General features: G+C 41.0%; 4 protein-coding genes across 5 annotated transcripts; 1 reads left to right on the top strand and 3 right to left on the bottom strand.

Moving 5' to 3' along the window:
- Nucleotides 1-8,485: 8,485 nt before the first annotated feature.
- On the top strand, nucleotides 8,486-13,428 carry RB195_002935 (uncharacterized protein; the record flags this gene model as incomplete). Of its 2 annotated transcripts, XM_064200403.1 has the most annotated exons (4): nucleotides 8,486-8,565; nucleotides 11,680-11,817; nucleotides 13,132-13,225; nucleotides 13,399-13,428. In XM_064200403.1, 4 exons carry the CDS (start codon nucleotides 8,486-8,488, stop codon nucleotides 13,426-13,428), a joined length of 342 nt encoding a protein of 113 aa, XP_064056284.1. The 2 variants fall into 2 exon arrangements, with proteins under 2 accessions (XP_064056284.1, XP_013302926.2); XM_013447472.2 differs by lacking the exon at nucleotides 13,399-13,428 and having other exon boundaries at nucleotides 13,132-13,243.
- Nucleotides 13,429-13,631: 203 nt separating this feature from the next.
- On the bottom strand, nucleotides 13,632-16,108 carry RB195_002934 (uncharacterized protein; the record flags this gene model as incomplete). Its single annotated transcript, XM_064200402.1, has 10 exons — nucleotides 13,632-13,949; nucleotides 14,007-14,132; nucleotides 14,188-14,286; nucleotides 14,354-14,500; nucleotides 14,580-14,657; nucleotides 14,712-14,876; nucleotides 14,940-15,176; nucleotides 15,233-15,469; nucleotides 15,530-15,811; nucleotides 15,866-16,108. The coding sequence occupies 10 exons, from the start codon at nucleotides 16,106-16,108 to the stop codon at nucleotides 13,632-13,634; spliced, it is 1,932 nt and encodes a 643-aa protein (XP_064056283.1).
- Nucleotides 16,109-19,002: 2,894 nt separating this feature from the next.
- On the bottom strand, nucleotides 19,003-20,407 carry RB195_002933 (uncharacterized protein; the record flags this gene model as incomplete). The annotated part of the gene is made up of 8 exons (XM_064200401.1): nucleotides 19,003-19,110; nucleotides 19,239-19,282; nucleotides 19,350-19,386; nucleotides 19,544-19,642; nucleotides 19,699-19,812; nucleotides 19,865-19,963; nucleotides 20,023-20,133; nucleotides 20,219-20,407. 8 exons carry the CDS (start codon nucleotides 20,405-20,407, stop codon nucleotides 19,003-19,005), a joined length of 801 nt encoding a protein of 266 aa, XP_064056282.1.
- Nucleotides 20,408-22,809: 2,402 nt separating this feature from the next.
- On the bottom strand, nucleotides 22,810-23,886 carry RB195_002932 (uncharacterized protein; the record flags this gene model as incomplete). Its single annotated transcript, XM_064200400.1, has 6 exons — nucleotides 22,810-22,813; nucleotides 22,878-22,960; nucleotides 23,127-23,188; nucleotides 23,282-23,429; nucleotides 23,527-23,592; nucleotides 23,644-23,886. The coding sequence occupies 6 exons, from the start codon at nucleotides 23,884-23,886 to the stop codon at nucleotides 22,810-22,812; spliced, it is 606 nt and encodes a 201-aa protein (XP_064056281.1).
- Nucleotides 23,887-24,519: the final 633 nt, after the last annotated feature.

The following is a 24,519-nucleotide window of genomic DNA, read 5'->3' as shown; positions in this document are numbered from 1 at the left end:
TTGCTCTGTGTAGAATCCACTGATTTTGTGGGATAAAGAGAACGCCAATTTCTTCAATTCTGACGAGAATATTTCTCAATCGCTACCGGCGCCTGTTCTCTTTTTGAAATAAAATGTTTTTTGTCCACTTAGATCAGGAGATTCATTCTTATTTAGATTTGAATTAGATCAGCGATGTTGAATAAATTTAGAAAAAAATTAAAGGTTGTGGAGTGACCATTCCTAAGAGAGTAAACTTCTGTGAAGCAACTCTTTTGGTTTTTTCAAATTTAACTAGTTGACATCGATTCTAAATGACAAGTCCTCCAGAAAAAATATTCAATAGTCAAAACAGAAATTTCGAATAATTTTCGAACAAAAAACCTAAAAAAAACCTTTTGAAGCGAGAATGACTGACGAGAGAGATTATGAAGGAAGGCAAAAGGTATTAAAGAGGTATTTAAGATAGAAAATGAAGATAAGACGAAGGAAAGACTGAGTTGTTTCACAAACACACAAGGTCATGCGTCAAAACCTTCGTCATACATACATAATTGCGACGGAAGAGAAGAGAATAAAATGCGAATGGAAATGGGTCCATTTTCAAAAGACGCGAAAACTGCTGAAAATTTGAAATTAGTAAGTGGTTCTGTCATTCTCTGCTTTTCAGCAGGTGGAAGGAGTGAAAGATTCTGTCAAGAAAATATTTTCTACGAAAAAAGTTGGAAATGATGAGAAAGCGACGAATAACACAAGATTAACTGATTTTGAAAAATTGAAAAGTTGTCGGAGGTAAGAATTGAAAAATTATTGCAGAATACAAAAACGAATAGCGATAAAAAGTAAAACAACAACAAGGTAACTGAAAGGAAAAAATAAAAATAGAAGACCTCTCGATTGCACCTTGCGGATCATTGTATGTTCATGTAGAGAATATTTGTCTATTTATTTATTTATTTATCGAAAACACCTGGAGGTGTGCGACAAAACAAACAAACAAGATGGAACAGAGCTCACTAGAGTTTCGCTTGAATTTTACACAATAACACTGGCCCTTCGAAGCTAAGAGCAGGAAAGGTAGGTTCATTCTCCTGCTACAGAAGGTGAGAAATCCTCACGCGAGATACTTTTCCCAGAACCAGAACGCTACGGTAGATGAACGGACGCCGGAGTTAGGGTGACCAACTTAACCTCGAACGGAGGAATCCGTCAGGGACCTTGGGAGAACGGAGGGGGAGGGGACCTCAAGCGCAAGGGCGCACCAACTTTGCTATCCATGAACGGCTTCCACCACTAAGAGAGCATAAGGGCCAATTGTGGGGCGAATTTGAAAAGGAGCATATCAAGGCAGAATTCCAGCTAGCTAGTGTCATAATGAACAACAGAAAAAGAGGAACTAAAGCTGTGAGCTAAAAACACAAACGTCACAACATCAACCCAATGCTTATCGTGGTCGCTTGTTAGAGGAGGAACTTGCTCCACGTCTCTGAAACAATATCATAGTCAAAATTGTCATTAGGTCATCTTTTAGCTCAGGGAACAGAATTTATTTACAATTTGTGGTTTATTCCAAAGTTCGACCTAAACAACCCACAAATCATGATCATTGATGTTGAAAAGACAGGTTGATGAAGGGCTATTACTCTTCCTACTATTTATAACTATGCCTGTCACGTAAATGCGAGGTTGTCTGACATCTGATCGTAGTACGTACGGGATTCAAACTCGGGACGTTAACATACTTTACCGAGATTAAATCTCTTACTTTCATAAATCCGTTTACGATCACGAGAGCACGATCGAAGGTGATTTGACCGATTTTTTTTTCTTTCAGCCTGGAATAACATCATATTAGAGTACCAATTAGTGAGAAACATCCGAAAATGATCAGGAGGCCGGCTTATGGTCTTATGAGGATGAAAACGCTCATTCATGTTTTTGGGTAACAATTCGAATTTACTCTTTTTGTTTATTTAACTATTTTCTTCTTAATCCTGCATTTTACGGAAAACAAATTTTCGACAAAAAAATTATCGAAAATAAAATATTTGACCAGCGATATTGTATGATCATTGATCCGGAATCAGTACCTATGTACAATTACAGTAGTATCAAACTCCAAGATTACTCGGAAGAAAGCAAGAACATTTTCTTATATTTGATCCTTAAATAAGTACATACATGTATATAAAAATATAGAATGAAATTAGAACCAAGAGTTGCTGAATTGAATGAGCCTTGTTTTTGATAAAAGCAACATTTGCTATAGAAGTTTTCCAGAATTTTTTGCTAGAAATGGTAGCGAAAAAAAAAAACGAAGGAAAACACTGAAAAAAGGAATAACTTGAAATAAAGTGAAATAATCCTCCTAAAAATTGCTCTAATTAAAAGTCAACTACGAAAAGCATAATCGAAATCAAATATTTGAAAATAAATCAAATCACAACTTTTCATCCACTTTGCAAAAATTTCCTCGGCCATAAGGTTATTTTTTTTCATAGACATTTATTATTTTGAGCAGTTTGGTCGCTCAGATCGGAGAGATTTTTCCACAATCAAAATAAAGTAAATAAATAAGTAAATAGATAATGAAACAATATTGCATAATATAACAAGTAAAAAATGCATGTAATGTAAAATAAGAAAACTTAAGAAGTAATTTAAATGACGAAGCAATGCGAAATGTATAAAAATGTAAATGAAAAAAATGCAAAATAGAAAGCAGGTGCGAAATTTATGTAATATAACAAATAAAACAAATTTATTTATTATTATCAACCCTTTCCATACCGTTGTCGCCGTACGTGCGATAAAATTTCCAGATTAAAAAAATCCATTCGTTCCTGGTATTCCATGTGCGTGACCACAATGGAGTGAAAAAGGTTAAAAAAATCGACAAAGGTGATGGAAACAACTATAAGCTCATCTCCTACCAGAATATTCTTACCCTCCTACTTGAACCTTGGGAATCAGACCTTAACGGCTAACGAGGATTCCAGTTTCACTTTTTGTGGACTTTGAAGTGAACATTGAAATGATTTCTCAGTTTTTCTTTAACTTCAAGCTAGTTTTTTTTTTCAAAAAGAGGTTGTGTGTTAAGATTAATGGGCATGAGTAGAGAGGACTGTCCAGAATTTAGGAAGAAAAATGGAACTTTAGTAAGTACACTGCGTCACACGATTTATGCGTGTAAAATCCAGGAGGAAATGTCAGGGAAATCGGACAACGGCAATGGTTGAACCTAACAAAAGCCTCCTCCCTCCATATGTTCAAAACGAGCAACAATGGCACTTCGCTGCTCTCCACTGCCCGCCGTCGACCCACTTTCACATAAACACGTTGAAGGTGCTTATAGAGGACGAAAGAGTCGCGTAACAATGCTAATCCGCTAAACACGTTATGAAAAAACGCTACGCAATGCTTCTCCCAGCTCAAATCCACACTGTTTCCCTAGTTCACGAAAGTTCAGCAGCTATCTGAACCTTTTCCAGTCACTTCTTCACTCCATTGAGCGTTTTTTTGGCTAGGAAGAGTATATACAGGACATTTGGAGGACTGTTATCTCAGAAAGTATGCAATAAATTGCGCTACTATACGCTTCAGTACACTTGAAGTGGCAATGAGGCTAACTAGTTGAGATCCATGAAAGAAAACTCGCTGAAATGATAGAAATGTGTCGCAAAATGAATCCTGCTGTTGTTCTGCTGTTCATCCACAACATACACAACCGATTCCCCGTGACTTTTAGGCTTCATGAGCTCAGCATCCCCGGTGAGAACTCGTCAGGAACGAATGAAATAAACGAACGAATAAAACAAAGTAGCAATTTTTCCAAGGAAAATAATTTTCACTCGAAAAAATTGGACTTTTGTTACGTTGAGATTTTTTTGCACTTTTCTGGCTGTGAACTTTTTTTGGCTTAAAGGAGTGCCGAAAAATCATCAAATCACGCGACCATGCCCGAAACACGATTTCTCCGAAAAAATTTTTTTTAGTAGTTTTAGCAAAATATTTTCGGCATTGTTCTGATTCGTCCAAAAATCAGAAAAAAGTCCATAAAAAAACGAAACTACTAAGAAGAGAAAAGCTACAAATCAGAGTGTTCACTGCGTAATTTTTCTAGAACAAATAAATTAAACAAAATCAATAAAAACAAATAAATCAAAACGAAAAAAAAAATAAAATAAATTGACAAAAATAAACAAACTTTATCAATAATAGGTTCCTTCTGTGTAGCGGTTGCGTCAACTATTTGTCAGTGGTTACGTCGATAATCGTGGTCGTAGCCGTGACGCAGCAATTAGAACTAAGATCTGCGACCTGATGAAAATTAGTTACAACCTGGTTCTCGATGATAAATTGCTAAACTCTAATGTTTCCAACTGGAATATTTAAACTTGGATCTACAAAGCCTTCTACATAGGAAGATTCTTGAAAGACAAAATCCGGTTCTTGTTCATCCCTCCCTTAAAAATACAAATAGAAGTAAAATTCGAAAGAAAAACTAGATACAAAAATGTGAAGTATAGACTTAAAAACATACGTATCTAAACGTTTTAGTTGCACTGCTCTATTTTCGAATTTAGTTCTCTTTTTGAGGTATTTAATTACAGCCTTAATTTTTTTCGAAGAAAACATTGCGAAAAACCGATAGAGAGTCTGGCCACAAAAGTGCCTCCAAACCCGTCTTCCGCACAAAATGCATGTCGGTTGCCAAGGCTAATTTATTTCATTGCCTTTGACAGGCGGATGTAATGTTGAGTCAGCGGAGAGAGGAGGTAGTGGAGCAACTGAGGATGGTCTTCTAAAAGGTTCTTTGATTTGAGCGGAAGTGGCTTAGAGGAGAAGTGGAAATAAAACATTTACAACAATACAACATAAGATTTGAAAGTCACTCATTGGTCAAAATAAAATGGTCCAATTAGGTCCCCAGTAATAATTAGTGAATATTATTATGAAATTAAATCTAGAATAAGGTAAAAATCAAATACATCAATGAATCAATGAAGAAACGCCAAAATTCAGGATCGATAGATATTACTATAAACTAGGATGCACTTCACGGTGATGTCGATGCCGAGATATCGAGAGATCTTCGGAAAAACCTCTCAGAAGAGTACAATACTAGGAATCCCAGATATTGCGGCGCCTTTAACGAGGTCATCGCTGTGTCACCACTGACCTCTACACGGCATCAAATAAATTTGGAAAAAGTCAAGTAGCAGTACGAATTTCATCACGATCTCATAAAATCCACGGATCGGATAGGAATATTCTAGTGAAATAGCGTAAAGAATTTGCCTAGTTTTATGGTGTTTATTTTAAGAGAATCAATGTAGTATTTGTATTTATTTGACACAGGAGTATTTGTACAACACCATCGTTTCGTCCTGGAATCGGTGAGCTTTCTTCTCCATTTCTTGTCGCTCTACTCATGCTGTCAGTTTAGTTGGTCCTCGAACTTCCTTGGGGCCTATAAATCTGGAAAGACCTCTCTCAAAATTTGGTCTACATTTATCGACTCTCATATTTTTAATTCTCCCACGTGTTTGCACGGTCGGCTCTTCGACATCAGCCAAGGCCAACCAAGACTTTCATTCTTGCGCGGTCGATAATTACTAAATTGTTGTACAAATCCATGCCTGATTCAAAGTAAAATTTCAAAAAGAAAATTTTGAAGGAACATAGTTCTAGTAATCAAGAACATAGTCTCCATTATTCCCTTACAGTTGTCAACGTCTCAGGAATATTCTCAGCTGCGATCCTCCTGTTTTCCTCCACTAAGCTACCTACAATATCTCCATCAATATCAGAAAGCCTCCCATGGCGGGTTTGATCTTGCAAAATGAGATCTCCATATTGAAATCTGCCAAACCACCCCTCAAAGGCAGCATACCACGAATCTGGGGCGGTACGGATTTCCGATGGAGCGTCCGTATGCGGGGTTATGGAGACCGGGGTGGTTCCGCTCATCTCTCCCTGAATCACTGCAAGCAGTCGACCCCTGAATGCTGTTTTGTACGATCCCTTCTATTGCAGCGCGCCACCCTTGCACACATAGCGTCCCTCACTACCTATCGGGGCAGTCCGAATTGATTTTCGACGAATCGCAGGGCGGAGGCGGCGCAAGCGGTGGAGCGTTGTAATAGATGGCGTCGTACAAAACAACATTCTGGAGGCGGCTGTTTGCAGTGATCCAGGGAGAGATGGGCGGAACTACCTCCGTCTCCACAATCTACGACCCCGTATGCGGATGCTCCACCTCAAATCAGCACCACCTCAGATTCGTGATATGCTGCCTTTAACTGTTCCGAGAGCGGGAGCATAATTCAAGTAAACATCCAAAATGTTTTTTTTTGTGCAGTCCCAACACTCACGTCTCTCCGAAATTCGCTCAGTATTACATGCCGCAATTGACACTTTCGTTCTTCATGGGGGAAAACATCCCTAGAGCACGAATCGGCTTATTGAAACGATACTTGAGAAGGTGATATAAGACACTATAAGATTTTGAAAGCATGCAAAAAATAGACAAAAGTAGCGAGATCAATCACACGATACATTTTAGTGCCATCTATGGAAATCTTAGGGCACGAGCTTACGTAATCATCCAATTGATAAGGAAATCTTTTAGCCACCAACATTGTTGCATTTCCTCCTTCTTTAGGCACATTTCCATGTACACATAAATACAGCATCCAGATACGTGAGCGACTGACCGTCTCCAACACCAAACCTCTCCATCTCTCTCACAATGATCATACGATCTCTACCACTTCACCATATGCACAATACACTTCCTAATGGACGTCCGAACCTATCGAGAAAAAAGGAGAATGCCGCAAAAATGCACAAAAGAGTTGTTTATTGACGGTGAAAACGCTGCGGAAAAGTGGAACGTTTTGTCCACGAACCAGCGAATTTCTAGGTGGAGGGAGGCGTTCGAACTTAAAATATTGTTGGGGAATTTTTATGTGATACTTATGTCAAGTATTCGTAGCACAAAGATGTCATCTAGGCGACAGGTACAATGCAAACAGTTCAAGATTTACCTTCCTACTTCTTATAAATTTTGCACCGACGGTAAAAATTCCGTGAAAATTGATGTCGTATAAGGAATCACCTCCGGTCAACCCATGGGGATCAGCTTATGACGTTTCCATCCCATCGCCCACATTTTTCTCACTATTCTTAAGAATTTCTCTAGAATTCTTCAAGTGCTAAAGCATAAAAAAAAGTTCCTGGCGTTAATCAATCCGCTTGGGATGAGGAGAGCAAATTACGGAGTAAGATGGCATCAGACGTTTCGTTCAAAGCAAAACGGCCGCAACCGCTCGCAGGTATCCGTATCATTGGTTGGCAGTTTTCAGGAGAAAAGCGGGGCTGAGCCATGGTCCTACCGCGAAACATCAACTGTAACTACGTAATGAATGAGAACAATTGAAGAATTTCTTCGAATAAATTGAACAGAAGGCGAAAAAAAAAGTTTTGCAGTATGACTGAAGTGTTACTATGGTACATAACTGCATCAGCTAGCTGATCCTAACACCTGGATCTGCATCCAATGTATTTGTCCTTGGACGCCCTCTTTTCAGCCACGCCATCCAGCCCAATTCGATCCGCAGCTACAGCGACGCATCGTCGCAGGACCTACCTGTCCTTTGAATAAATAAACGTGGTGCAGGTAAGGTTGGATATAAGACAATCAATGTAACACTATCCATCATGTGAGACTTCCATCCACGAAGAGTTCTTCACTTTTTGGTATGGAGGATACGTGGGCGTAGCCTGAGTATCGACGCATCCAAGCCACGCCCAACATCACCCACCACATCAGCTTCATCCAGCCGAGTAAGTTATATTGCTCCACGAGTTCTGGTAGGGGTGCTCGGATAAATAGTGTTTACCATCGGAACAAAGAAGAAGGGTCGCGCACAGAAAACTACCATAGCTCGTTCCTAGCGCCATTAGGTGCAGTTGGGTCTTGCCTAATGCAATTGCGGATGCACTTGCGCTCAAAGTGGCACTGAGGGACTCTTCTAAAATCCGACCATACTACTGAGGGTCCCACCTCGACCGCAACCACCTACGAAAGTGCACCAAACTGCAGGTCGTTGTAATCCGACCGTATCCTTTAGACTTAGAGTTGAGATTGACGCTAGAAACGAGACTATGACTACTTTTTTTCCTGAGAAGGACATCTCCCTTCTCCCTAAAACATACGGTTCTCCGTGCACATCTTCGATCCTTCTTCTCGTTGTCATGCATGATCATCTTTTAGACGCCATGCATATGGAAGAAGGCTAAGCCCGTTGGTGTACGGTAGCGGCAGCAGAGGCAGCGGGCGTTAGCGAGCGTTACGGGGCAGATGTGAAATTTCCAGTAAGAGAATGTGATAGAGCCAGAGACGCAGCCGATGCTCCTCATATATGCACAGTGTGCTCGTCGTCGTGTCAGCAATGCATGCACATGCTGAAGACATTCATTGCCTTTCGCTACTGCCAGCATGGAGGTTGCAGCCGACCTGCGTCCTGTTCTTGGTCCAGCACTCGTTCGTCTGGATCCCATGCGGATCAAACAGTTGCAGTAAGTGATCGCTCTTGTGTTTTTTCCATTGATTAATGTTTAAAAATCGTTCTAAATATTTGGTGCTGCAATCACAGGCCGAGTTATGTGGTTAGATTACGTCCACACTCCTCCACATTCCAAATTCCCATCCATGTTTAGAGTTATCATTAGTTTGTCTACCTCTAGATTCTGTTTCAAAATTCAAGTCCGGTAAAATCTAGTTGGGAATGAGCAGTTAGTGATGCCTTTATTTCTCGAAGGAAAGAATCAAATCAATCGGTTTCCTAAGACCTAAGCATTAGTCTTAGAGGATTTATTACATGTAAGCTAATCTTACTAAGAGAAAAAAGTAAGAGCGTCAATGAGTGCCCTCCCCCCTCTAACTACATTTTCCTTTTTAAGTCTTATTATGTGAGATAATTAATGTCAAATATCATGAGGATCTCGACGTCGAGACCAACTCCATAATTTAGCGCTGAAAAACACCCATATTGAAGAGATCGGACGTATAGTAAGGTCGAAACGACGAAGCGGTGCGGTGTAGCGTAGCGGTTAGGATCGAGTGGGGACTCATACCACCGCCTTTCATTGCTGGAGCTTGCAATGGTAGGATCTCGAATCCAGCTGTTATCTCCACCGCGTTGCTTGGAGCGCAACCGCAACTGCACCGTGTTTCATGTCATTTTAACACGACTTTAGTCTTTGTTTGGCGGCTCTGCGGTATTGGTGGATATTGAGCGCACTGTCGTGAATGGTCAATAACCACCAAGACCGCAGAGCCGCCAAACCGGCTCTGAACTGCGGACAGCCTTTGCGTCCGTGTGCGAAGCGCAAAATATTGTTTTTGAGCGCTACCATTTATGTAATCGGGTCAGAACGACCTAAGGTTTGGTGCCGTTACGTAAGCGACTGCATTCGAAACGATATGATCGAGTGGGTGGCGCCAGCCAAGGTCTCGACTCGTTCGAAGCCGCTAGCTTCACCGCGCCGTCTCGAGAACAGCAACATCACCGAGTTTCAGGTCGTTCTGATCCATATAACTTCGGGACATTTTCATCGTCGGCATCTACAGCAGCAGTCATCTATAGTCACTTGCTCCACTGGTTTAATTGCAAACAGAAGCAAATTACTTGCTTAGTTGAGAGTACCCTTAGCACTAAATTTTCGATTATTCTAATTTATGTCTCTTATTCTTATTTGTCAAATTAGTCTTCTGTATGCAGTATGTCATGTCAGTCCATCAAATGTCCCAGTTCTTGACTGGAATGATCTCTCTCTCTCTCTCAAGTGGGGTTGTGGGACATGCACTCTTCTTTACAGTACGATTGGGGGTAGCGAGGGTTTCACATCAATTACACAGTTGCAGCAGGCTTCAACTTGTTCTGAGGCGACCGCAAGCGCTTGCAGTTACTTTTTTTTTGCCGAGATGTAGTCGGGTCAAGACGACATGAAGCCTGATGGAGTTGTGAATGCGGCTGCGCTCAAAATGATGCGTTGGAGCGCAGCGGTTAGGACCGAGGGGACCCTTGCTAGCACCGTTCTTAGCGCATTTCGCAGCTATGTACCTCGACCCCAACAGCTGTCTTCACCGCGCCGCTTCGGCGCAGCCACTTCCGTAATTGCAAGGAATTTCGTGTCGTTTTGACCGGACAATAGACGATGTGCATTTGGTTGCGTCACAACAGCAGCAGAAAAGGGTTCTCGGGAAGAACAACTGCATTGTCTGACGCGATGCGGTTGCTTTCGCGAACATAAGAGGCGGCAACCATAGCCCTACTGGGTTATGATCAATTTAGTAGAGCACAGCGTTATGGGCTGAAGTAATTTTCTCGCGCATTAGAGCTGTAAACTAGTAAAGGCCCTAACTTTTATGTACTCTTACTTAGGCTGTCTGTTTCGCTTTCTAATAGGTGAATGGAATGTGGAACTTATTCATACACATCTAGATAGTTCCCTGAGAATTAGTGTTGTTCAAACGGAAAGAACAGTCGTTGGTTGCTGTGTATTTTTTGGATTTTTTAAAGAATACTCATTATCCATCGAGTGACTTCGTTTCCCCATTATTCTCTTGATTTTTGGGCGCTTTCAGATTCTTTGTTGTGAGCAAGCTAAGATTTCGGGAACTGTACTAGGACAGTGTCTGCAGGCACCTTTCTAAAGTTTCTTGTCCAGCTATAGTCGGTTGAAAGCGAACGATGAAGCTTGTTGCAGTCGCGTGAGCGGTTGGGTTGCAAGCGACGCAGTGAGGATAGCGGTTGGAATCGAACTGGGACCATTGCGAACTTCTGCAATAAGAGGTGCTAGCACGGGGTCCCACAGCGATCATACCCGCTACACTTTACTCCGCCGCTTCGAGCGCAGCCGCTTACGCAACTGCACCGTGATTCATGTCGTTTTGATCACGCTATAGTTTATATATCTCTTTCATAAAAGTATCAGTCGAGTCGATTTGTATTTCTTTCAGCAGTCCAGTCATTATTCTATGATTTCCTGAATCTGCACTTACAAGATTTCGTTTTTGAAGTTCTCTCCTACTTTGCTGATCATGGAAATCAGCATTACTGAGTATTACATCATGTTATCTTACACTTTATTGTTCAAACTCATGCTTCCCCGGCTATGGGATGGCCACAGCAACTTTGCGTGAGATGCTTTTGTTCTCGGGACTCTTTTCTCGTTATTTCTCTACATTTAATTCCAATAAGATATCGATAACGCGCTGTCGGTCTTTAAGTTTTCTTTTCTATCACTGTTATTTTGTTTTTTGGTTGTTTTCAATGTAGGAGTAGTGATCAATAATTGTCTAGCGAGATTATTTCTAATCAGTGACTTTGAACGGATAGGATGGGGAATAAGAAGCTCCAGTGCGCTCTGATCTAGTGACGTTTAAAATCATCCAGAAACTTTCCAAAAAGCCCGGCTCTTATTTAACATTTATAGCAATGTGAAGTACAACACAATGTTTCTTTTTTCGAAACCACTCTTGGTGTTTTTTTTTCTCAAAAAATCCTTAGCATGCATACAAAATGATTCGTTTTCGTCAGGTTACTGCCAGCAATGATTACGATGCATGCTATTTGCTTCAGAATCCAACGTCCGTTACTGTATTCTTGTTATTTTGACTGTGTTTAGGTCACCGACCGTCTACAAAGCGATTGATGATTTGGCCAAATTATCTGCCCAATGTATGCAACTTCGGGCACCGCTTACATGTTGCGAGAAGTTGGTGATGTCGGATCATACGCTGTACTTGAGTTGGGAATACGATCAGTAAGTTAACGTTCATAGTCATTCACTAGAACGATCTCTTTTCATTTTGTTCAGGAGATATTTGAATCTATGCTTCGTTAGAAGGTCGCAGCACCTTCTTCGTTAAAAATTCGTGAATAATTTAAATGAATTTGTTTCATTTTGGCGGCGTTCTACAGTTGTCATAATTGGCTCAAAACAGCGTGCAACTCGGTGCAGTGGCATATATGGGTGCGCTCGAGACGGCGCGGTGGATCTAGCGGTTGAGGTCGAGGGAGGAGTATCGCTAACTGCAGCGATGAATGGTCCTACCTCGATCGTATCCGCTACGCCTTACCATACCGCTTTGAGCGCAGCCTTTTGCGCAATCGCACCCAGCGTTCGTTTGCTTTGACCCGACTATACATCTTTAGTAACTGTACTTCTCAAATCTCTCCACTGGAAGAATGTTGCCATGAAAGTTCTAATTGCTAGAAACAGTCTATGACTACTTTTCAGAGAATACCTTGACACAGAACCGTAGAGAGCAATTTGTTTTTGTAGATATAATTGTTTTACTTGTGTGAATGTTCATTCCTTATAAAGTTACAAAAACTCATTATTTCTATTCAGCAATATATTCACTTGTCACTATAACCACAGAGTAGTAGGACATTTCTGCTGCGTGTTGACGGCCTAGAAGGAAGCTACTGCATTAATATTTGAAATGGTTGACCTCCTGGTTTTTCTTAATGTATCTCTTTTAGTTACTTTAAGCAAATAGGGTAATGACAGTACTTTCTAATATCCTCCTATTCGTTACCGTTGGCGCTATTACAACCTTTCATAAAATTAGGCAGAACACTTTCTGGTGGTTTTTTCTTTGTTTTCATTAGCTGTATTGTTTATGAAGCATTACGTACAATTTCCGGAGCGGAATCATAACCGTATTTCTGTGTAGTTCTAAATAATGGAAATTGGATACTATATCGTGGTAAGTGTTCATAGCTGTGGTTTTGTTGATGATCGACATTTTCACACCAAATGCTTTCGATCAGGCGAAATTTCATCGAAGAAGAAATTAAACATATCAAACGTTTTTAAAACAGAAAGAAGAAATAGAAGTCTTTTTTTCTAAACTTCTTTCTTTTCTTCTTCTTCTGCATGAACAGAATTTGGAAGCTATTATTGGTTGGCTTTTCTAATAAATTTTTGATTTGGTCCGTAATGAACATAATAAGGATGAAGAACAGCTTCTTTGAAATCTATTTTTTCAACTACGAATTTCGTTTAAAGTTTCGGAAGTTCGATTGTTTCGAAACATGCAGCGGTGTTTCTCAGAGTTATGTTTTATAGGGAGAAGAATGTTAGCCGACTCATCGGGTTCGCAAAAGTTGGCAGGAAGAAGTTGTTTTTGTACGATTCCGATATGCAAACATATGAAGGAGAGGTGCGATTCTTTGTTTAAATGCTAGTTTTATTCTATTCAGTGGAAACTGCATTCCATGTGAGTTGATTTCGAGACCGATTAGAACAGCTGAAATATTTCTCGACTTGCTTTTCAACTAAGAAGGTGACAGTTATATGTTAACAACTAGAAGAGGTCCGTTGACGATCTTTAAGATACTTCATGTTTTCATATTGTTGTCTTGAAAAGGAAGGTAAGACGAATCTGATCTAACGGTTAAGTATTGTATTGATGATGGCCCAAACCGATCTTGAATTTTTTTCGTTTGTTTCATGCTTATTCGTAGTAGTACAGTAAATGTGAGAACAGTTTATTTTCGACTGGAAATTAAAACTTAAAACAATTGAAAATATCCCGTAGACCATTTCAAGCCCGTAAATTACAAGATCTAATGCCTGTAGCCGCTGCTTTCTGGCTCGGGCTTGTATGCCGGAGGGGAGGGCTTGTATGCCGGAGGGGAGGGCTTGTAAGCTGGAGGAGATGGCTTGTATGCTGGAGGGGAGGGCTTGTAAGCGGGAGGAGATGGTTTGTAAGCGGGAGGAGATGGTTTGTAAGCTGGAGGAGATGGTTTGTACGCTGGAGGAGCGGGTTTGTATGCTGGAGGAGCCGGCTTTCCGTATGTTGGTACATCGCTGAACTGGTTGTTCGTTTGACCGACGTTTACGGTGTTCAGGTTCTGCCCAAAGTTGGTTTGTGCGCCGCCAATCTGGAACAGTTTGAATTTCGGAGGTGACAGCGATGGAAGTCAAGTTGTTAAACATACCTGAGCATTAGATTGTCCTTGGGTATTGGTTTGTCCAAGGTTTTGCTGGAATACCTTATTGTTGATGAAGTTAAATGGGTTGAATCCCTGTTGTGGAGCGTCGTAGCTCTTTCCTCCCGCACCTCCCTGAAGTAATGGTTGAACATGAAATCCCATTGTCGATGTCAATTGCTTGCATTACCTGATTGTTGGTTTGTCCAACATTCACAGTATTGGCGTTAACTCCAACGTTGGCCTGGTCACCGCCTTTCTGTACGTTCTGTTGTCCTTGGGTACTTGCCTGAAAATGTCATCTTTACGACAAGAATATCATTCTGTGCTCCTTTTTTTGTGAAATTTCATATTACCTGGCCAAGATTCTGCGAATAGACGTTGTTCTTGATGAAGTTGCCGAAGTCAGGAACGTAGATTGGTCCGCCGTTGTATCCGGCGCCGGCTCCTGCTCCGTAACTTGGAGCATCATACGAAGGTTTGTATCCTGCTCCCGCACCTCCCTTAAATAAAGCTGGTAGTAAGGTATTACTCTCTATACTACAACGAGGTAGTTATACCTGATTGTTCTGTCTGGCCTACGTTTACAGCGTTCTGGTTCAGACCGACATTAGTTTGATCACCTCCCTTCTGCAAGTTTGCTTGGCCTTGGTTGCTGACCTGAAATTGCCTTTTGTGACTTGAATATTCCAGACATCAGAAGGCTCAATCTACCTGTCCCAGATTTTGGATATCGTATCTGTTTCCTACGACGTTTCCACCTGCACCTGCATATCCTCCGGCATATCCTCCTGTTGAGGGGTTGATTGGAATTAGCACGGCTCCATAAGAAGGAGCATCGTATGATGGTTTGTAACCTGCTCCGGCTCCGGCACCTCCCTAGAAACATTGTTTAACAATGCTTTTGAAGTGTTCAATAGTATGTCGTGAAGCTTATTGTACCTGGTTGTTGGTCTGACCAACGTTAACGGCATTTTGGTTGTATCCAGCGTTGGTTTGAGCGCCGCCGATTTGTGCGTTTTGTTGACCCTGCGTGTTAGCCTGTCCAAGGGTCTGGAGGTCGAAGTTGTTGCCAAGTACGTTGAATGGATTGTATCCTCCACTTTGATAACCGCCATATGGTCGAGGCGCGTCATAGCTGGGTTTGTATCCACCGTTGTATCCACCACTTACACCACCCTAAATAGTCAGGTTTTTGAAATTTTGTATTGTCGTTATTCTTCCTTTTCGCTAACCTGGGTGTTCGTTTGGCCGACATTCACGGCGTTTGCGTTGGATCCGACATTGGTCTGGTCACCTCCTTGTTGAACGCTAGACTGTCCTTGGGTGTTAACTTGTCCGAGAGTCTGTAGATCAAATTTGTTGCCAAGGACGTTGGTGGTTGGGTTGTATCCACCCTGATAACCGCCATATGGTCGAGGAGCGTCATAGCTGGGTTTGTATCCACCGTTGTATCCACCACTTACACCACCCTGAATAGTCAGGTCTTCGAAGTTTTTGTATTGTCATTATTCTTGTTTTTTTTTGCTAACCTGAGTGTTCGTTTGGCCTACGTTAACTGCGTTAGCGTTGGATCCGACATTGGTCTGGTCACCTCCTTGTTGAACGCTAGTCTGTCCTTGGGTGTTAACTTGTCCGAGGGTTTGTAGATCAAAGTTATTGCCGAGGATGTTAGTAGCTGGGTTTGGATTGTAGCCGCCGGGATAAGTAGGCCTGTATGGGGCGTCATATCCTCTGCTGCCGACTTTCTGTTTATTTTGCTGACCAACGTTGACTTGATTTTGATTCAACCCTGCGTTAGTCTGGTCACCTCCCTGAAACAACGAATTCGGCAAACCAAACTATCTACTAGGTGTTGAACAATGTACCTTTTGGAAGTTACTCTGTCCCTGGGTGTTGGTCTGGCCAAGGTTTTGCTGAGAGACTTTGTTGCCGAAGAAGTTGAAGCCAGGGAAGTCATTAGACCTAGTGTAGTCTACTGGTTTGTTGTAGGGTGACTTCTTTGCCACATGCTGCACCTCGTACGCGTTATTGTTACCGTAGCCAGACGGCTGCGTATCATAATTGGCAAAAGCGCAACCGACACCAAGGAGAAGTAGTGCGATATGCATCCTGGAATGAAAAGTGGGTCGTTTAATTTTAAAGGGATAATATCAGATTGAAGCCTGGAAGCTCTCAAAAGCTGCATTGAACACACTGAATGCGATATGATGCTACGCTATTCTTTTTATACTGAAAAATCCAGTGGTTGTTTACCATTTCATTTCAGTTTTTTGAAACAGTATGACCCCTTATCGGCGTCGAAATACAACCAGCGAGTCTCGGTACTCTTCGAATGCCATAGCATCTCGTATCTGCGATTGCTTTAAGATTTGCGGGGAAATTTCAAGGATAATCGCCGTTATGTTTTCGTATTCCTACATCTTATTCCAATACAACTTAATGACCGGGTTCTGCAAGATGTGTTTTCATTGGAATAGGTTTTCTCTTTGAATATTAGATTTTCTTAGGTAAAAGTGGCAATGATAACCTACTAGGACGGTCATTTCGTAAGCCAATCCCTTGCTTATGTTGTACTAGAATCTTCGTCTCTTATAGATCCAGGTGTAATGCTAATTCCCGAAATGTTATGATAATTTGACCTTTTAATGATCTTTGTTTTTCCTTTCTCGTATTAAAAAAAAATGAACGTACGATTACGCTTGAATGCAACAGGCTCCCAGTGAATTGTCATTCCTGGACGGCAAACTACTCCCAAAGTTATGATAAGGAGATACTAGTTGTAGCTTTTATTTGTAACCATCTATCTTTTTGTCAGAAATATGCTACTACTGCGTTCTCGTTTTAGTGTGAGCTACTTTTTAAGTCTACTTTCTTTTTGATTTATGCACAGAGGTCTGCGTATCAACCCTCAAGAATCGCTTATACTTCTTTCCACTTCCAGAGGTTTTTTTTTTGAGGGATAATAGTGAACCGAATACTTGATACTTTTCTTTAAAAAAACATCTTCTGAAAGTTCTTTTTTTTCGTGATAGAAATTTTCTACGATTTGGAAACACCATTGGTTAGATACTGGTAAATCCATAGTTTAGAATTTATCCTTTCTGGGACCAGCTCTTTGATGTCAAACGTTTGATTTTGAATAGATATTTTTTCTTGTCCAATTTTTCGACTGCTTCGACTGTAAACTTGTTAAAATATTATTTGTGTTTACTCCTCATTAAAATTTAGGAGAGTTCGTCTCTGTGCTCACATTTTTAGCTCTCGTTCTCATTACTTTACACAAATTCAAAGAGCGATTTAGCCTTGATGTGTGATTTACGTCATATTAGGCTAGGCGCGAAAAATTTATGAGATGATCGTAATACTTAATGCGAACAAGTGTTGAATGTTGAATGCCTGCAGGTATTATTCTTCAAGAATTTGTAGCGTGTCGTGATGTTAAACCTTTACATTTCTTAACCGGTAAATTTTGAAAGAACAATTTATGTCAAAATCCGATGATTTTCCATTGAGTTTTTCTTTGTCACACTATAGTCATTTCTACTAAATTCTTTAACGAGCTAAGAACACTGTTCATTTAAAGTGAAGACATTGTGATATACATTGACATTGTGATATGTGATACGCACAAGGTGTGTATCAGAAAGACAAGTGCAGACTCCATTAAGGACTCGTCAGGAATCCTTCATGTTTTTTTTAAACCCTTCCATTTTTCGAGGTGGTAGATTCTATTTTCTTTACGACTTCTCGTATGTTATTGTGTGTACGTCTTTATGATGCATCAACAAGAGGGATAAAGTCAAAGATGAATTAATTTGAGTTAACTGGTAGTGGTGATATAAGTTGACGTTTACAAAATAGAGCGTAAACAAAAATTCTGCACACTTAGTATCCATTCCTGGGGCTAGACTTGCTGGGGCTAGCCTATGTATGAAGTCAGTGTTTTACCTCTCAGGTCAACTCTTGTATCAATTTGTCGACCCCGGAGGGTTGAAATTCTTGGTTTGCACTAAGGCGGTTTCGAACCATCGACAGATCGTGTAGTCAAAGCGGAACCTTTGCTGACTGCGCTACATCCATCCTTTTTCATTATGCACATAACTTATAAGTCAACTATTGCGGTGAGGTTTAAGAAAGTGAAAACAAACTATCTACTTCGCTTCAGTATCCTATTAAATTGTGCCTAATGGTAGAAATTCTTGAGTGACTGAATGGGAAGCTGAGTATGAATATATGCTTGTTTTAAAAAGGAAAAGAAAGTATTTTGGAAAAACAAACGAATGCATGGTCAAAATTTCAAAGAACCACTTAGTACTAGTTTTTGTATTGTACATGCAGCACACATCGCCCTAGTAATTTGTGCTCGGGCGCATAGATTTACTTTTCTTGTCGATACAACAGCATTTCAATGACATCATCAATAAAGAGTGCTACACAGATTAGCTGAAGGTTGTGTATCATGATATAATAAAAGGATAAAGTTCCTGGCGTTAATCAATCCGCTTGGGATGCGCCTCCACGTTCACTTCAATTCAGAATCGTTTGAGGTTTATGAACGTGTAACTGGCCTATACAATGACTTGCGGTGGCTAGCCGATGTGTGAAGTCAGGGTTTTTGCCCTCCCAGACAAGTCTAGTACCAATTTATCGACCTCGGAGGAATAAAACGTTTGGTGAGCACTAGGGCGGATTCGAACCTCCGATCGATCGTGCAGGAAGCGGAACCTCTAAACCTTCATTTTATCATAAACCCTCTGATAAACATAGGCTGCATAAAAGATTTATTTTCAGTGATAGGACAGAAACAAAAAAAGTTCACAGAGGTTCGCAATAAGCAGCACTGAATTGACCTGAAAAGCGATCACTTGAAGGAAGTAGCATTTACTCAAGAAATACTGATTATTGAGATCTGAGGTCGATGACTCCTGCTTACATTGTGCATCAAACTCATCAATCCTCGGAGTTTTTTAATGAGTGACGAAGTGAAGACGTGTGACCATAATCAACCGCTCGTAGCAGGAGCAGGTGCAGGCGCTGCGGCGGTGCCACTGACAGCTTGGTTAGCCGCTTGGGTGACGTATATGTAGTTGTTGATAATTATCGGTTGACTCTGGTAATGTAAAAAGCGGTAACCTGGTTAGAAGGAATTCTAGTGATTGAAGGAAAAAAGAAAAACTGGGAAGAAGTTCAGAAAATTCTTCACGAGCAAAGTTTGCAGCAAAGCTTTCGAAAACATACTTTGGATCCTCCTTTCTTGTCATCATCCTTATTATTACCACGGCCTAGAAATTAGAAAGGTAATTTACACGCATTGAAATTCAATAACATCTCGTTTGAATGATTCTTTACCTCGTCCGCCAGCATCATAACTTGGTCCGGTAACTCCCTTAAAGAAAACCAGTCAAAGAATTAAGTTGAACGTACGCTCCCATGGGAAAAAAAGTGCAAGAGAAGCTTAGCAAGGATTAGGCGTGGAGCATTAACTAGTGAAGGGCGATCGGCGGCCACGCCCGTTGTACAATGATACCCTGAAATGCAGATACCTGGTTATTCACTTGTCCAACATTGAGCGTGTTAGCGTTACTGCCCACGTTAGCTTGATCTCCTCCTTGCTGTACGTTAAGTTGCCCTTGGTAGTTACCCTGGAATGAGATTGCTTTCCGAATCCGAAAATATGAGCGCTAATGGATGAACTTACCTGACCAAGGGTTTGAGCGTCTATCCTATTACCAATGACATTAGTACGAGGGAAAATTATAGCAGTATAGGTTGGCGCATCGTACGAGGGCCCATAGCTTCCGGCACCTGCTCCCTACAGAACGAAATTTTTGCAAAAAGACCACTATGTAGTCGTAATGGTATACCTGTTGGTTGGATTGTCCGACGTTCACCTGATTACTATTAACTCCAGCATTAGTTTGGTCGCCTCCTTTTTGCACATTTTGTTGCCCTTGAGTATTGACCTTAACAATTCAGCAGAAGGCTGTTTCCAGATGGGACCATGATTTTTCTTACACGCTACCTGTCCTAGTGCCTGAGCATAAATGTTGTTTTTAATCCAATTGTTAGGAACAAGAATAGCTGAATAAGCAGGAGCTTCATCATTTGGTCTGTAAGCAGTTGTTTTTCCTCCCTAAAACAATCGATGGATTATGTCAACCCCAAAGAAACTAAGGAAATAAAATTAGGGCTCATAATAGGAGGAAACTTACACTGACCTGCTTCGATGAACTAGGACCAGAAGTTCCTGGTGACGTATAGTCCACAGGTTTGTTGCGTGGAGACTTCTTGGCAGCATACTGTACTTCCTCTGGATTGTTGTCACCGTAGCCAGAAGCATCTATTCGGTATCGGGGGTTTTGTAGGGAAATTGGAAGCAATGCTAGTAGGAGTATCAAGGATTTCATTTCCTAAACTGAGGTTTATATTTGAATCGAAAATTACAAAAATGAAAAGGCAGGCAGCTACAGAACTAACGTACATGGTAGTACATATGTAGTTGGATTAATTCACAGTTTGTTGGAAACACTTAAAATTTATGGCAATGTTTGAATGAAAAAAAACAATATGTTGAAACACTATGTTTGTGTTGAAGACACTAATAGAGGAAAAGGAGTCATTGGGGGATATGAAGCCAATACTTTCTTGTAAAGTATAAACAAAACAAAATTAAAGGTAGGTTATAAACAGTGAAGTGAACCAATATGCTACACAACAAGCACCACATTGAAATCGGCCGTATTTTTCTTCAAAATTACGCATAAAAAAGAGTTATAAAATACACAGTTATAAAATATGAATTTATTAATCCAGCTAAGATTTGTTTTAAGACGTGATCCTTTTATATAAAACTATTTCGTAAAACTTACTGACGTTTTCGGTTTCCGTTGACGTTTGACCGCAAATCATCTCTTTGTCATAAAGCGAAGTGACATGCGAGCAGCTAAGTTGTTGTTGGCGTGTCGACTATCACACCTTGCTTGTGAAGAGATCGAGAAGAACGTCCTGATTCGGATTTGTTGAATGGGGGTCCTCGGATGTACTTCTGCAGTCGTTGTGACATTTCTCAATGAACTTATTTTTCTCTCATTTTTTGAAGAGACCAAACGTCGATCGTTGCCGTGTAGGCTGATGTCTTTGGGCAGTGTAAGGGCATCGGATTAGTGCATTCAGGATGTCCGAGAATGAACTAGCGAATTCTCCAGCGGAACATACTGCTTACATCGATGCTATTTTATATGTGGGATTCTCATTGATAACGCTTTCCACTGTCAATACCTTTTGGAAATGAAGCAGGCATCTTATAACAATGCTCAAGGATGGTAATATATTAGCACCTTGATTTAACTTAAAGGCATCTCCTCACGAATCTTAAGAGGTACGGATTTTAGGTGGAGTATTCTTATATGGGATAGTAGATTATGGAGAGGAGGGTGATTCCGTCCATTTCTTCTTAATTGACGTAGAAAAAAAAACTGTTCGGAAGATGCAGCGCGTGCACAAGGCTGGCGTTGGAAAAAAAAGCGAAAAAAAGCGGCTTTTTTACGGGCCGTTTACACATTTAGGAAGAAATGGACGGAATCACCCTTCTCTCCATAATCAATGATCCCGTATACGAATACTCCACCTGAAAATCCGTACCTCCTCAGATTCATGGGCTAATGCCTTTAATCGGCGGCCTGGTGCTGTCGTCGGACGCTGTTATCCACATCTTCGCCGATGTGGGTCATCCTTGACTACAGCTCTGATCAACCCTCTCGATTTAGAGTGAGAGCTCGCACAGAATCCATCCATCCATAGCTTGCAAGACTTGTGTCTTGCGTGAATTACGTTTCGACACCGAACGTCACGAGTTTCTTAGGGTCGACAGTGTCCGACACTTTAGTGTAACCAAACGGACAGTTGTTACCGAAGATTCCACACTCCCTCTAGGTATTTGATCTACTTCGGTTAGGGTTTGGTAGTGTGCTGGACAACAACACCTGCTTGCAATATCTGGGTAACCTCCGCATATAACTGTGTATGTTAAATATTCATATTTGCCCACAGCGGATACTCAAACGTCATTCAATACAAGTAGAGCTACCACGGGTAGGTACCAATCAAACTCGGCTCTTAATGGCAGCTTAATCAATGTTAGCTGATTAGTCTGTTGATCACTGCTGTTCTTTTACACCTATTTCTCATGTTTTGAGTCAGCGCTGCTGCATTGCAGTCAAACCTAATACTAAATCGGTAGATACAGTAGGAAGTGAGATGTCATCGAGAGAACTCAAGAAAAAAAAACGGTTTTATCTTGCGTTCATCAACATTAACTATAATTTTTACGAAACAGTTTTATACGAAAGGATCACGCCTTACAACAACTTTCAGCTAAAACAACAAATCCTTGCTTCTATGACCGCGTCAATTGTGTTTGGTGCTAACACTAATTAGTCACTATGCGTGATCAAAATAAAAATTTTAGAATACAACATTGCCATGAACTGGATTTTACGATACTTCTTCCTGTGCATGAAGAAAAATTTTATACAAACGTACAAAGCGAAGAGTCAGATGGCGTTTGCAATGTATCAGATGGCATAGTCATCCTGCCCTTCTTCTCTTGCAGTTCTTTCAAAAAGTCTACTTTTATTAAAGATGTGTAGTCGATCGCCTGCACTTCTGTTCCTCCAATTTATTCTATAGTAAATCCATATTAATAAGGTGTAACACGGTGTAAAAATGGTCAAGAAGAGATCTGTGGACGTTGAAGGACCAGTGGTTTTCTGCAAGTCTCACCTGGAAAGTCATGTTCTTCAATGTTACTTCACCTAGATAGATATATACGAACCAAAAAGAAAAGAACAGAACTGAAGATGTGGCACAAGGAATCACCTCGTCCCGCTGACAGTCTGCGTAGCAGTTTGGGTGACGTAGATAATGTTGTTAATAACAATCGTGCCAGCCTGGGCTCCGCCCTAAAATTATGCGTGAGTTTCGTGGAATGAGACGGGTTTTTGACTTTCTGGACCCGGAGATTGAGGTAACAGAAGAGTACAACAAAAACGAACAGAACGTGCTGACGTTAACAACGAAATACAGTAGCCATTTTAGTGGTAAACTTAAAGTGGATTGAAGGCTCACCGTATACCGTCCCTGATTTGCACCCTGTCCGAGTTGATGCTGTGCCATTTTATTGTCAGGAGCTGGAAGTCGGCACATTACTTATTCCACTAAAGTTCGCATTCGCAAAAGTCTTCGACCATTTACTAATGGAGCATTAAAAGGAATATTCTTACACGAAGCAATAACTTCACCATCATAGAGTGGATGTTGGCTTTGGCCATAGCTACTGCGAGGGATTAGGATCGCAGTATAAGTAGGGGCGTCGTGAGATTGATACCTGCCATCGAAATTGTTGTTTGGAATTAGTATGGCAGAATAGTCCTGAAAATCGTGGTTGGTTTCGTTCGTCTGTTTCTCCTTCAAGCGTTCCTCAGAAGCACGGGAATATGACCTCAAATCAATGGCCCTCAAAGCTTACTTGGTTGTTCACTTGTCCTACATTGACGGCATTGGCATTTGCTCCTACGTTGGTCTGATCTCCTCCCTAAAACAAACATGTTCATTAAAAGAAACTATTTTACTAGGAGTTCCATACCTTCTGGACGTTAGTTTGTCCTTGTTGGTTGTGCTGACCAAGGTTTTGCTGAGAGACCTTGTTACCAATGAAGTTGAAGCCAGGGAAGTCATTAGACCTAGTGTAGTCCACTGGCTTGTTGTTAGGTGACTTCTTTGCTGTATGCTGCACTTCATACGCATTGTTGTTACCGTATCCAGACGGTTGAGTACTGTAGTGAGCGTAAACGTGCGCAATGCCAAGAAGTAATACAAGTGTGCGCATGTTGGATTGATTACCAGTTGAATACCCAAATCTGTCTTGAAAGGAAGCGATGGTTGTGTTTTGGCTTTGGATTGCCTTATATACTGCATATTCCGAGATTAATCTTCGCATTTCGATTTTTGAGACGATGTGACCCCTTATTGGCGCAGATATATTGCTGGCATACTCCTACGCACTGCATCAGCTTCTTAATTAAAGGCAGCATATCAGGAAATTGTGAAATTGTTATCAGGAAAAGAGTAGAAACCGGGTGAAAGGTAGCTTACCAGGTGTGCATAACGAATATGAGCATGGCTCCACTCAACATCAACAACAACATGGAACATGGGAAGCGGTGTTCGTTCCTACGACGTAGACCATGCGCACGCACCTCATCCACGAGTGAGCGATCGAGAATTACTAAGGTCTCCTCACAAACCTATTCTGTTAAAGCACATGGTGCCGAGGGAATCGAAGCGTGTACAAAGGGACGGATTCTAACATACCTCGAAGGAACTAACAAGAACGATTAGGGGATATTGAGTCTAGCTACACTCATGATCGTAATCTGCACTCCGACCTCTGTGTTTTCAATCAGGTGTTAACACCACGTCAGTTTCCTGATTCGCTGCCTTCAGTGGTTATCTTGAGGTG

This window comes from Necator americanus, chromosome IV (genome assembly GCF_031761385.1).
Source record: "Necator americanus strain Aroian chromosome IV, whole genome shotgun sequence".
Lineage (NCBI taxonomy): Eukaryota > Metazoa > Nematoda > Chromadorea > Rhabditida > Ancylostomatidae > Necator > Necator americanus.
The sequence above is the reverse complement of the archived record's forward strand: the minus strand, read 5'-3'. Positions and strand labels throughout refer to the sequence as shown.